Genomic DNA, 11,336 nt, shown 5'->3' with positions numbered 1-11,336 from the left:
TAGCAGCAGGCAGGCACGACTTTATTGACTTTTTCAGTATCCCCTGTGGGCTGGCTCAGGTGATAGGCAGTGAACACATAGCTAGCCAAGCAGGGATGGGAGTGATGAGGGTGGGGGCAGGGCTGAGAACACTCGGGAAGACAGGAGAGCAAGTTGCTGCCACGGCACTCAGTATGTGATGGATGTCTTGAGACTTGACTCAACTGTCTTCATCAGGATGGTGTGGCAGCTGGAGCTGGAGCTGGAGCCACAGCTGGGCGCAGAGCAAGATCCCGTAACGGGGCCCTGCCCAGAGCCCAGGATGATGTTGGAGCCTCCAGTCACGACGCTAGAGCAGTTGGACCCAAAACTGCCTTTCCTGCCTCCAAGTCCACAAGTGCCCACCAGGCTATCACCAGCTCCTTCAGACAAGATGGCACTGCCTCTCCCGGTGGCTGCCAAGAAATGCACCAAGGTCACAGCGGGTCCTCATCTCCCCATGGGGACCCCTCTCCCGAAGTCCCCTGATACTCACAGATAATGACCTGGGTGGTGCATTCTCCAGACATCCTGGGTGAGAAAGGACAAGAATAGGAATTGCTAAGAAGGGCTGTAAAGAATGCATCCCCAGTATTTTAAGCCACTTTGAGCAGCTCACATACCCTCTGCAGTTAAAATTCATGGTCCCCAATTTAAAACCCTTCAAAGCAGAAAGGGTTGCCCTCAGTGGCTTAAAGTGTCAAAAAGTCTCTCATAATTCCCCTTAGCAAAGAAAGCTCTGTGTTGGCATTCCATCCTCCACCCACCCTACCTCAGGCACATATCCCCAGGTCCCTCTGACAGGTCCCACCTGCACTCCTCTCCCTCCAGCAGCCTGCGGTAGGTGACGATCTCCACGTCCAGGGCCAGCTTTGTGCTCATCAGCTCCTGGTACTCACGCAGCAGCCGGGCCATGTTCTGTTTGGCAGTTCTCAGAGCAGCCTCCAGCTCAGCCAGCTTGGTCTGAGCATCCTTGAGGGCCAACTCCCCACGCTGCTCCGCATCGGTGATGGCACCCTCCAGGTTGGCATTCTGGGAGGGGTGTGGAAATGAGGGAATAAATGGCTGTAAGCACCACATGACCTTCCAAAGCACCTACTGTGGACATAACTTGAAGGCTGGGTGAACCATAATTTCATAATCTCAAAATTATCCTTGGCCACCTCCCAGCTGCTCCCATTCTAAAGGAAATTATTTTCTCTTTTCTTCCTTACCTCTTATAATGGGTTAATGGCACCCCCAAAAATGTGATAGGTGCCTAGAACATCGAATGTGCTCTTATTGGAAATAAGGCTTTTGCAGATGTAATTAAAGATCTCAAGATACTATTGTATTATATTCAGGGTGAGCCCTAAATCCCATGACTGGTGCCCCTAGGAGAAGATGAGAGGACACAGAGACAGACACGGAAATAAAACACTATACGAAGACGGAGGCAGAGATTGGGGCGATACGGCGAGCAACAAGACAAGGAATGCCAAGGAACTGCATGAGCCACCAGAGGCTGGGAAGGGGTGAGGAAGGGCTGCCCACTAGCTCCTTCAGGAGGAGTGCGGCTCTACTGACACCTGATTCATACTTCCAGCCTCCAAAACGGAGAGAATAAATATCTGTTGTTTCAAGCCACCGAGTCTGTGGTACGTTGTCACAGCAGCCATAGGAAACTAACCCAATGTTCTGCCACCTCAGGTGATCTCTATTTCTTCCCGCCCCCAACCCTCAGCATTTACCTGAATCTCCCCCAGGGTACTTAAAGCTCTTCCTGTCCTGTCCAGGTTATTATCTACAAGTCTCACCTTTAGAAATACCATGGTCCTTGATTTTTTTAGAACAGCCCCATTTCAAATATTTGATCTTATTTTCAGAGTTTATCGGACCATGTGTCTCCATTTCTGGTTTGAAAAATACACTCTCTGTACTTACCTTTCCACTCCCATGGAAAAAGAGTAGTAGAACAAGATCACAGTCTAATCAGCCATCCAGCTCTGACTGACCCTCACGTTTGGTTCAGGAAAGAAGGCATTCCCTAAAGGCTCTCATTATTCTATTCCCATACAAGCACCCTGCAGCTGGGGAACATCATCTCCATGCCACAAATGAAGACACTGAGGCTCAGAAATGTGGTAAGTGGCAGAGCTAGGACCCTAACCCAGGACAGCTGATGTCCAGCCCACCGCCCTAACTGTAGCCTGCAGGGCTCCTCCCAGGGCCTGGAGCAGGGGAGCTCAGTTCATCAGGCTTGAACATAAAGAGGGGGAGTAGGAGGGGCTGTATCCCCAAGAGGAGTTCTCAGAGGAAGCGTTTATGGGGGTAGCTGTGGTTCCCAGGTGTGGGGATGTGGTACCGCTCCTAAGTGCTGGCGGCTGGGCTGTGAGACTTCATGTGTTCATGTCACCTGAGTATACTTAGTCTAGAAAGCAGTCTTGGAAACCTTGATTCCCTCGGTCTGGCAGGAGGCCCTGGAATCTGTGTCTTTACAGACACCCCAGGAATTCCAAAGCAAGGGGTCCAAATTTATGGGAAAACACTGTGGCAGCAAATTGAATAATAGGAGTTCTGGTCCTGCATCACAATCCAAAGAAGAGCAGATAAGGATGCCTTGAGACTGAGTCTGGCCTTTGAATGAACTGTGCTCCAAGGACTTTCCCAGGAGGGCCCCGCTGGGAGTGGATGGGCCCCATGCCACTGGGAGGCAAGCTGAGGTGCTTGAGGAAACCAACTGACTCTGTAGTCTCAGCTCTCAATGCTGATTCTTCAGATTTGAGGAAAGTCAGTTTAAAGACAGTTGAAAACCTAAGAATCTGAAACCCTTCACATCTAGAAATGAGGTCTCCAGTAGCAGGAAACCACCTCCCTGCCCTTGCTATTCTCTCCCTCCACCTCTCTTGCTCCTTCCTGTGCCCAGTACCAACAGCGTCACCTCCTAAGGAGGGCTCAGCTCACCCCACTCTACTACCCATGTCACCTGCTCGCTGAGTTCTTGGCTCTCACCCTCCTCACCAGGGGACCAGGAAACTCAGTGCATGGCCTTAGAGTCCTTGCTGAGCTTGAAGAGTAAGAGTCAAAAGAAGAAATAAGAAAAGAGATAAATTAACCCTCTCCCCAAGGAGCTTAGAGCAAGATGTATACCCGGACGTGGAATGCAGTATGAGCAGCACCCCCTGGAGTTGTTCAATATAGAGCCCATGCACCTCGAATTCATAGGAAGGAGGCTGAAGTCATCTTAAATGGGGCTTAAATGAGGCTCTCTCCATCTCATATTATCAAAAGCTCCAGCCAGCTATCAAGGTTTCACACGAAACCAGTGGCAGGGCTTGAGAAGCTCTGGGACCCCCACCTGCTTCTTGAGGTTCTCAATCTGACTCTGCAACTTCCGAATCGCCTGCTGCAGCTGAGAAATCTGGACTTTGGTTTCCTTCATGCTGTCCCCGTGAAGCTGGGCAGATGCCTGAAGTTCCTGGTACTGAGGGGGGACAGAGGTAGCACCATCAGTCGAAAGGACCCTCACCTTTGGCATCAAGACCATGAGAAATCCCATGTCCGCATTCTTTTCCTCTTCACATCCTCATTTGGAATTTGGGTTAAACACGACACCAGGACACGGTGGGATGTGCTTACAGAAGTCCAGGCTTGTTTCCCACAGTTTCCCTGGGTTGCCTCCCTCCTGGAGAAGGGAAATGGTCATGCCCACCCAGCCCTAGAGCTTCAGGGAGGTTATTAAAACTGCCCAACGGGACTGAGGTGGACGATCACCCTGTGATGCGAGCACAGAGACCCAGCCTTTTCCAGCATGGAACTGCCCTCCGGACCCAGCACCTTGGTCTGGTACAGCGTCTCGGCCTCGGCCTTGCTGGTCTGGGCGATCTCCTTGTACAGGGCACGGACCTCCGCAATGATGTCACTGAAGTCCAGGCAGCAGTTGTTGTCCATGGACAGCACCACAGACATGTCACTGGCCTGGGTTTGGAGCTGGCCCAGCTCCTGCAGGGAAGACTGACTCAGTGTCCACCCACCCCCAACTGCCTTTTCCTCTGGAGCCCCGTATGGGTGGGCAGGATGGCTGACATCCCGCCCACACTCTGTCAGGGGGGAGCCCTCCTTCACACTGGGTGGCATTGAGCATGCCCTGCCTTCTGCACAGCTGTCTCCTCACCTGAAATGAAGGCTACAGGAGGTAGTCTCCAATGGCTCTTGCAGCTTGGACAGTAAAAGAAAATGTTCCGCAAGGCCAGAAGTCACCTGGTCCCCATCACTCCTCCAACCTCTTAACACCCTCCCCTCCTTCTCACCTCTGCTGTCCCAGCCACACAGCCTCCTTGTATTTCCTCAGACACCAGCACACTCTCTGGCTATGGGCCACTCCCTCATCCTAGAATCTCCAACTCCTGCATGCAATCTCCAACAGCCTGCATGGCTAACTTCCTCACCTCCTTCAAGGCTTTCCTCAAATTTTATCTTCTAAATAAGGCCACCCCGACCACCCTATTTAAAATTGCCACCTGCCCTACCCCTCACATTCCCAGTCCTTTCCCTGTTTTAATTTTCCTTTTTTCCATAGCATGTATCACCTTCTAACATACAATATAAATTACTTATTTATTAGGTCTATCATTTATTGTTCATCTCTCAATAAAAAGCAAGCTTTGTGACTTTTGTCAGGTTATTTACTGGTGTATCCCCAATACCTGGTAATCTACATAGTATATTCTCAGTAATTGTTTGTCAACTGACTAAATGACTGTGATCTAAGTCACCCTAACCAAGCTTTGCCTCCTGGCCCCTCCCTCCTACGGTAGCTACAGGGAGCCTGCCTCCCCTGTCACCTCCCCTTACTCCCACCTGCCCTTGGAGACCACCACTTCTGCCCTTGGCAGATCCTCACTTCTTCATACAGACGCCGCAAGAAGCAGATGTACTCTCTGAGAGCCTCCAGCTTGCCTTCCAACTCCATCTTGCTCAGAAAAACCTCGTCAACATCCTGGGGACAAAGAAATAGAAACTGTGTATCCCCAACTTCCTCTCTGTGGACCCTACTCTGCTCAAGAATTCTGTTCACATACTGCCCAACACCCACCCTCGGCCATCTCTGGAGACCCGCTCCTTCCTCCTCCAGCCCCACCCTGCCTTGCTCTCTCTTTGCCTGACACTAACCCACACCACCTTCATGCAGCTTTTCCTGACTAATCCCAACCAGTTCTGCTTCTTTTAGTTCCTCTTCACCCTCTCCAGCAGTGACACCCAAAACTCGTCACATGGTCCTCAAATCTTGCCCTGTGGTCCCTGTGTCTAGGTAGAAGTCCCATTTCCCAGGGGGACCCCTGCAGGCGACATGGGAGTGTATCCTGCACTAGGATCTCCTGCCCCCTGCCCTCCCAGCCCAAGACTGGGCTCTATGCACCATCGGTGCTCAGGACCCAGGTGGAGCAACTACCCCATCCCTCACCTTTTTGAGGACCACAAAGTCATTCTCAACTGTAGCACGCTTGTGGCCTTCCTGTTCATACCTGCCAAGTAAATACAGAGGGATGCTGCCTGAGGTACCAAGATCAGAGCCCATGTCGCTCCCCCAAGCATGACCTCCCTGAAAGGCCATTCTTGCCTTTAGATTCTCCAGAGCAAGACAAACAACCAGCCTGTGTCTCTACCTTTCCTATTGGGAAGTTTTGTCAGGTCCTAGCTATGTCCATCCCTACTCTTTCAGCCCATGTCCCCTTAATGGCATAAAACCACTTTACTTCACATTTATATAAGACACATTCAAACACCCTTTCTTGCTTATTACAATCATCACTTGAAGCAGGCTGTTTGGATTTCATCAAAGAGATTATACTACTTGCCCAAGTCATAGATGATTCACTAGTCACACAGACCTAAAACCCAGGTCTCCTGGCCCGAGTCCTGGGCTTCTTCCAAGGCCCACTTCACTTCATATCCCATCCTCCCAACTTCTCTGTGAGGTAAAAAGGTCAGATGATATCTTCCCAGTTTTCAGATATGGAAACTGAGGCTGGGCTAGGTAAAATGCCTTGCTCAAGGCCGCACAGCTACTCCTTGCTCACAGTCACTGAACTCAAGCCTCCTGTAGTCCAGGGCTCTCTTCACACCGCCAGGTGACCTAGGTGGAGAGCCCAGAACCACAACCTGGCTGTGAATCATGCCAAGAGCCTGGGGATGCTGGGGATGGTCCCACGAAATGGATTCCCTTCTACTCCTAAAACCAGAGAACATCTGAGTCACTTTAGCCCAAAGCCTGTTCAACAGGAATTTCTCAAGAAAAAAACCCACTGAGACATTGTTTAAATAAGCCCCTCCCAGAGATGACAAGAAACATGGGCCTGGGAGCTGGGGCTGTTGGAACTGAGGCTCTCCAGACCCGGCCATCATGGTCAGCGGGGCCTCCTTACCTGCAGCATGTGGGGCACCCTGAGAGTCAGAGGGAATGGGATGCAGAGGGACTAGAGGGGAGTCCAGTCATGTGTGTGTGGGAGACCCTCAGCTGACAGCCCCGATCCAGCCCTCCCAGACCCTATCCAGGCCCCATGGGGAACTTTGATCTGCCTACTTGGCCTTGTACTCCTCCTCCTGGTTCTGGCAGGACTTCAGCTCAGTGTCCAGAGCCCCTCGTTGTCTCTGGAGCTCCTCCAGTTGCTTCCTGAGCTGGGCCAAGTAAGCCTCAAAGAAAGACTCCAGGCCCTGGGAGCTGTCGCTCACCCCCAGCTGCTGTAGCAAGTGCCACTTGGTCTCCAGGACCTTGTTCTGCTGCTCTAGGAACCGCACCTGCAGCAAAAGCAGAGGGTCCCTGAGGCCTCTGTGGAACTCCTTGAGCATCGCCTCTGAAAAGCGAAGCCTCAGGGACCTTCCAGTCAGCCCACCTTTCCCCTGCCTCCCAAGCCTGGGCAGGGACTGCCTCATGCCCTTCTACAAGACTCTGAGCATATCAAAATGGCCTGAAGGACTAATGAGAAAGGGCCTTCCCACTGCTGGCTGGCTATTTTCTACCACTGAGCCCCAACTATGGAACAGCAGGGCCTCCGCATAACCAGAGAGACTCCAGTTAGACTACAAAGGGACTTCCTTGCTGCAGAAGTAATTAGAAAAGTGATAGGCCGGACTTTCTCATTCTCAAGGCCACTAGAACAGTTTCTTCAAGGGAGGTACCGAGACAGGGGCCTAGCTGAGTTGACCCTCACCTTGTCAATGAAGGAAGCAAACTGATTGTTGAGAGTTCTGATTTCTTGGGTCTCCTGAGTCCTCACCACCTGGAACTGGGGGTCAATCTCAATCTTCAGTGGGGTCAGCAGATCCTTGTTGGTGGTCACTTCCTGGATGCCCCCTGGAGGGCACAGGGAAAGCCCAGGCCCACCACTGTCCTCCCCAAACCACACCCCTAGCCTTCCCCTTGACCCCCAGTTTCTTCCAAGAGAGCCTCCTCGGCACCCCCGGGAGGAATTGAGGTTCCTGCTGCTGAAGCTGCTCCTGCTTCGGCCCCTGGAGCGAACAGAACAGGCTGAGCGAGCACTGAAACCCCTCCGGGCCCTGCATGGGGAGAGAGACATGGCAGAGACCCACAATCACACAGCTGCAGACAGAGGAGAGCCAAGGTGTATGAGTTCCTGCCCTGAGGCTCTGGCACGAGACTTTTATCCCCTCCTATGCCTGGGCTGGGCCTTGGAGAGCAAGATGCTCTTGGCCTGACTGTGTCTGTCACTGGGTCCAGCTGACCTACTCTGACACACCTGAAGAATAGGTGCCCAGCACGTGCAGAGCCCAGAGAAGTAGGAGACTCAGACCCTGCCCTCAGACTCCCAGGCTGTGGGAGAGCTGGGCATGTCCCCAAGACAAGGAAGCAGCCAGAAGCCTGAACTTCCCTCCTGGGGATGGGGAGCAATGGCTCTGAACAATGGCTCTGAGCAACATCACTAAGGATCATCTAAGGAAGTCTTCCTGGAGAGGGCGATGGGGAAGAAAGGAGGGACGTTCAAGGGGAAAGAAGATGGAGGGAGTTCAGATGGAGCATCTAAATGCCCTGGAGATGCTGGATAAAGGAGAGAGAAACTTCTCAAGGAAGAATCTACCTACAAGAGTTGGAGAGGAAAGGCACTTTGCAGCACTAAGAGAAGCTAGGAGGTTAATAAAGGTGTTACTGTCATTGTTGGCTAAAAGACACTCCAGGATTTGGAAATGAAACAGAAATACATGGTGTCCAAGTCCCTCCTCTTGCCCAACCCAGCAATCACCCACAAGGTACCACCCCATTCAAACCAGGCATCTCCATCCAGGATCGTGGCCACTGGAGCATTTCTGAGCCCAGCCTTTGTCCCTTCTACAAACGCCCAGTGCCAAGTACATCCATCAAGTCAAGCACTGCATTGTCAGGTTACAAATCAAGGGCACCTAGGCTCTGAAACAAAATGTACACTCAGAAATATACTCCTCTGGGGCACTGGGAGCAGAAACGGAAGCGTTAAGATTTCCCACAGGATAGATTCTGTCTTTGCCCTGAGAGTCTATTAAGTGGAAGAGCCCCAGAGGGCACCTGGTATTGAGTGAGTCTTCCACGTGCTGCAAGATTCCTGGAAGGAAACATCAAGTCACCCCCACTGAAGCAATGCGCAGCTCTGATTTTCAGAAATTTCCAAAATTTCCTCTTTACATGGCAGGAAAGCTATTTCTCCTTGCCCCTACCCTAGCACCTACGATACTGGGAACTTTGATAATGCATCTCAAAAGAAAGACAAACAGAGACTCAGAATAATGAACACTCAAGACATATGCTATGAGGAAGTCAGTCCTAGCAATGCCAGAACCATCCCATAGATACTCTGCCACGCCCCCTGCCAGTCAAACGAGAGTCCCCGCCCCACAGAGAATTAGAAGCCCCTTTCTCCTTGAAATTGAATGACAGATGACCTCAAGGGGCAGAAAAGGCCAGACCTTCGGTGAGGAGAACAAAGGAGCCCAAGGGACTGAGGGGCCAGGTAAAGAAGAAAAGAGGAGAGAAAAGACCCAAGCAGGGGATCCAGGTGCAGCAAGGAGAGGAAGGCAGTCTAGAAAGAGAATCCTAGAAATGGACTGAATCCTACTAAAGACCCACCTCTAAACCCTACCTCCTAGGGACCACTTTGCAGAGACAAGGAGGGCCAAGTGCCTTCCTTCTGGGTCCCACAAATATGCTTGAGAAAGATCTCCGTGGACTGGACTCTACCACCTTGGCCCCAACCCCAGTATTAAAAGATGGAGGACAGAGGTCACACTCGGGATGAAGCCAAATCTACCTTCCTGGCACTTCCTCATATTTGTAATGTTATAGAATATTACAGAACCCCAGCGAGCTTCAAGGTCCAATGCCCTCATTTTATACTTAAAGATTCTGAGGCTTCATAGGATTAGGGCGGGGTACAGAGACTATACGCCCTTGAGTAATAAGAGATTGCACCAGATGACCTCTAAGCCCACTCTGACGCATCGCTCTATGGCCTGAGTGACTTGCTCAAGACCATTCACACAGCTGACCAGACTGGAGCCAGGACCCCCCAACCAGCTCAGACCACTGCTCCAAGAAACAGCCCACTAAATCCTTGACCAGAACTTCACCATGTCTCTTAGCCACCACTCTATCCAGCTCAGGGTCTGGCGTACACTGGGTAGTAATTAGCACTTGTTTTAAGAAATGAATTCTTATCCATGACAGGAAACTTCTTGAATCCCCAGGATCTCAAATGCTATTGTAATATGTTTTCCCCTGTTAGAAAAAAGATGGTACAGTGACGGAGAGAACGACAAAATGGTTTAGAGATTTTTTAATACTTGGCCCCTCAGTCTGAGTCGTTTGTTCCTGCACAACAAGGTACACAAAGGGATCCCAATTGATGTAGCAACAAGGTGCAAATAAATGGCTTGAACCCTGGGTGTAACATTAAAGTTGGTAGTGCGAAGGCTCTAAAGGGTTATATCTATTGGGTTATATTCCTGCTCCAAGTTAACTATTCTCACCCACATTTCACGCTCTGCAGCCCCTGCCCACCTTGTCCTGCCTACGAGAAAACCCTGGCCCACTCAGCTCCTCATAGCTTCCTGGAGGCCCCTTCCCTCAGTGCACACCCCTAAGATCCCCACCCTGCCCCGGCCACAGCTATGACTCTCTAGCCTTTTTCTCTCTAATTGCTCTTAAGGCTGTTCTGCTTGTGCAGTAAGTTTTTTGACCAAAAGCCATTTATCCCACTATTTATTTACTCGACAAGATACAGTTGAGCACCTACTATGTGCCAGGGCCTATGCTGAGGGGAATTTTGCAGAGACCGAGGCCCAGCCTTGCACCAAGAAAGCTTAAAAGGTAATTAGACAAGTAGTTAATTGCAATTATGATTAAGAAAGAAAAGTACATGGCATGAAAGAAACCTAACCTAGTTAACCCCCTAATTTATTCTTGAACACGCCAGGAACTCTCCTGCCTTTGTCCTTGCTGTTCCTTCTTCCAGCAATGCTCCTCCCTGGTTACCCACATAGCTAAAAGTCACCTTCCCTGGCTGCCCTCAACCAAAATGGCAACACTGAGGCCATCCCTCCTCTGACACTTCTCATTTTCTTCCCGCCTGCTTTCTTTCCGTTTAGGACTTATCCCTGCCTAACACGCCATGTGTTCTATTTACTCATTTTATCTGTCAGTCTCCCTAAACTAGAATGTGAGCTCAATAAGGGCAGTATTTTGTCTCTTTTCTCACTTCTGTACCCTCTGCACTCAGGGCCGTGTCTGGTACATGTACAGTAGGTGCTCAATAAATATTTCTTAAATTAATGGATCCCCACTCAATTTCATCTTGTTGATTTCCTTCCATCTTTCAACCTCTAGAGATCCTTGTGACTCTTAATTCTGTTCTCCAAAGCATTAATCATTTCTACCCAAGGCTGAGAGCTGCACACATTTAAGAAACATGGTCTTGTTAGTGTTTGTGTGTGTGTGTGTGTGTGTGTGAGAGAGAGAGAGAGAGAGAGAGAGAGAGAGAGAGAGAGAGAGAGTGTGTGTGTGTGTGTGTGTGTGTGTGTGAGTGTGTGCACGCGCACTGCCTGCCTTTACCCAGCCTCCACCCCCGACTATGGACAGCCCAAAGACCTCCCATGATCCAAGAACCATGGAAACTTCCTTCAGTTCAGCCTTTACAGCTGAGAAATATATGCCAAATTCTAACCCAAAATATTCCATAGATCCTAAACATCAGTCATTCACATTCAACCTTCACCATCATGCCATATCGTCATTCTATAAGAACTATTATGTACTTAATATTTCTCTTTAAATAAAATCTAAATCAATTCACTTT

General features: G+C 50.4%; 1 protein-coding gene across 1 annotated transcript; it reads right to left on the bottom strand.

The window, feature by feature from the left end:
• Positions 1 to 7,629, bottom strand: KRT78 (keratin 78). Its single transcript, XM_016142677.2, has 9 exons — positions 7,209 to 7,629; positions 6,581 to 6,795; positions 5,462 to 5,522; positions 4,901 to 4,996; positions 3,835 to 3,999; positions 3,356 to 3,481; positions 830 to 1,050; positions 515 to 549; positions 1 to 434 (listed from the first exon to the last, which is right to left on the bottom strand). The coding sequence occupies exons 1-9, from the start codon at positions 7,572 to 7,574 to the stop codon at positions 169 to 171; spliced, it is 1,551 nt and encodes a 516-aa protein (XP_015998163.2). The 5' UTR covers positions 7,575 to 7,629; the 3' UTR covers positions 1 to 168.
• Positions 7,630 to 11,336: the final 3,707 nt, after the last annotated feature.

The sequence above is a fragment of the Rousettus aegyptiacus genome, unplaced genomic scaffold, assembly GCF_014176215.1.
Source record: "Rousettus aegyptiacus isolate mRouAeg1 unplaced genomic scaffold, mRouAeg1.p scaffold_m13_p_2, whole genome shotgun sequence".
Taxonomy (NCBI): Eukaryota; Metazoa; Chordata; class Mammalia; order Chiroptera; family Pteropodidae; genus Rousettus; species Rousettus aegyptiacus.
This window is presented reverse-complemented; position numbering and strand designations above follow the sequence as displayed.

Coding starts and splice junctions, on each gene's coding strand:
- KRT78 (XM_016142677.2), bottom strand. CDS start 7,574: ATGTCTCTCTCCCCATGCAGGGCCCGGAGGGGTTTCAGTGCTCGCTCA. Junction 6,796..7,208: donor TTGCTTCCTTCATTGACAAG/GTGAGGGTCAAC, acceptor CTTTTGCTGCAG/GTGCGGTTCCTAGAGCAGCA. Junction 4,000..4,900: donor TGCGGCGTCTGTATGAAGAA/GTGAGGATCTGC, acceptor TCTTCCCTGCAG/GAGCTGGGCCAGCTCCAAAC.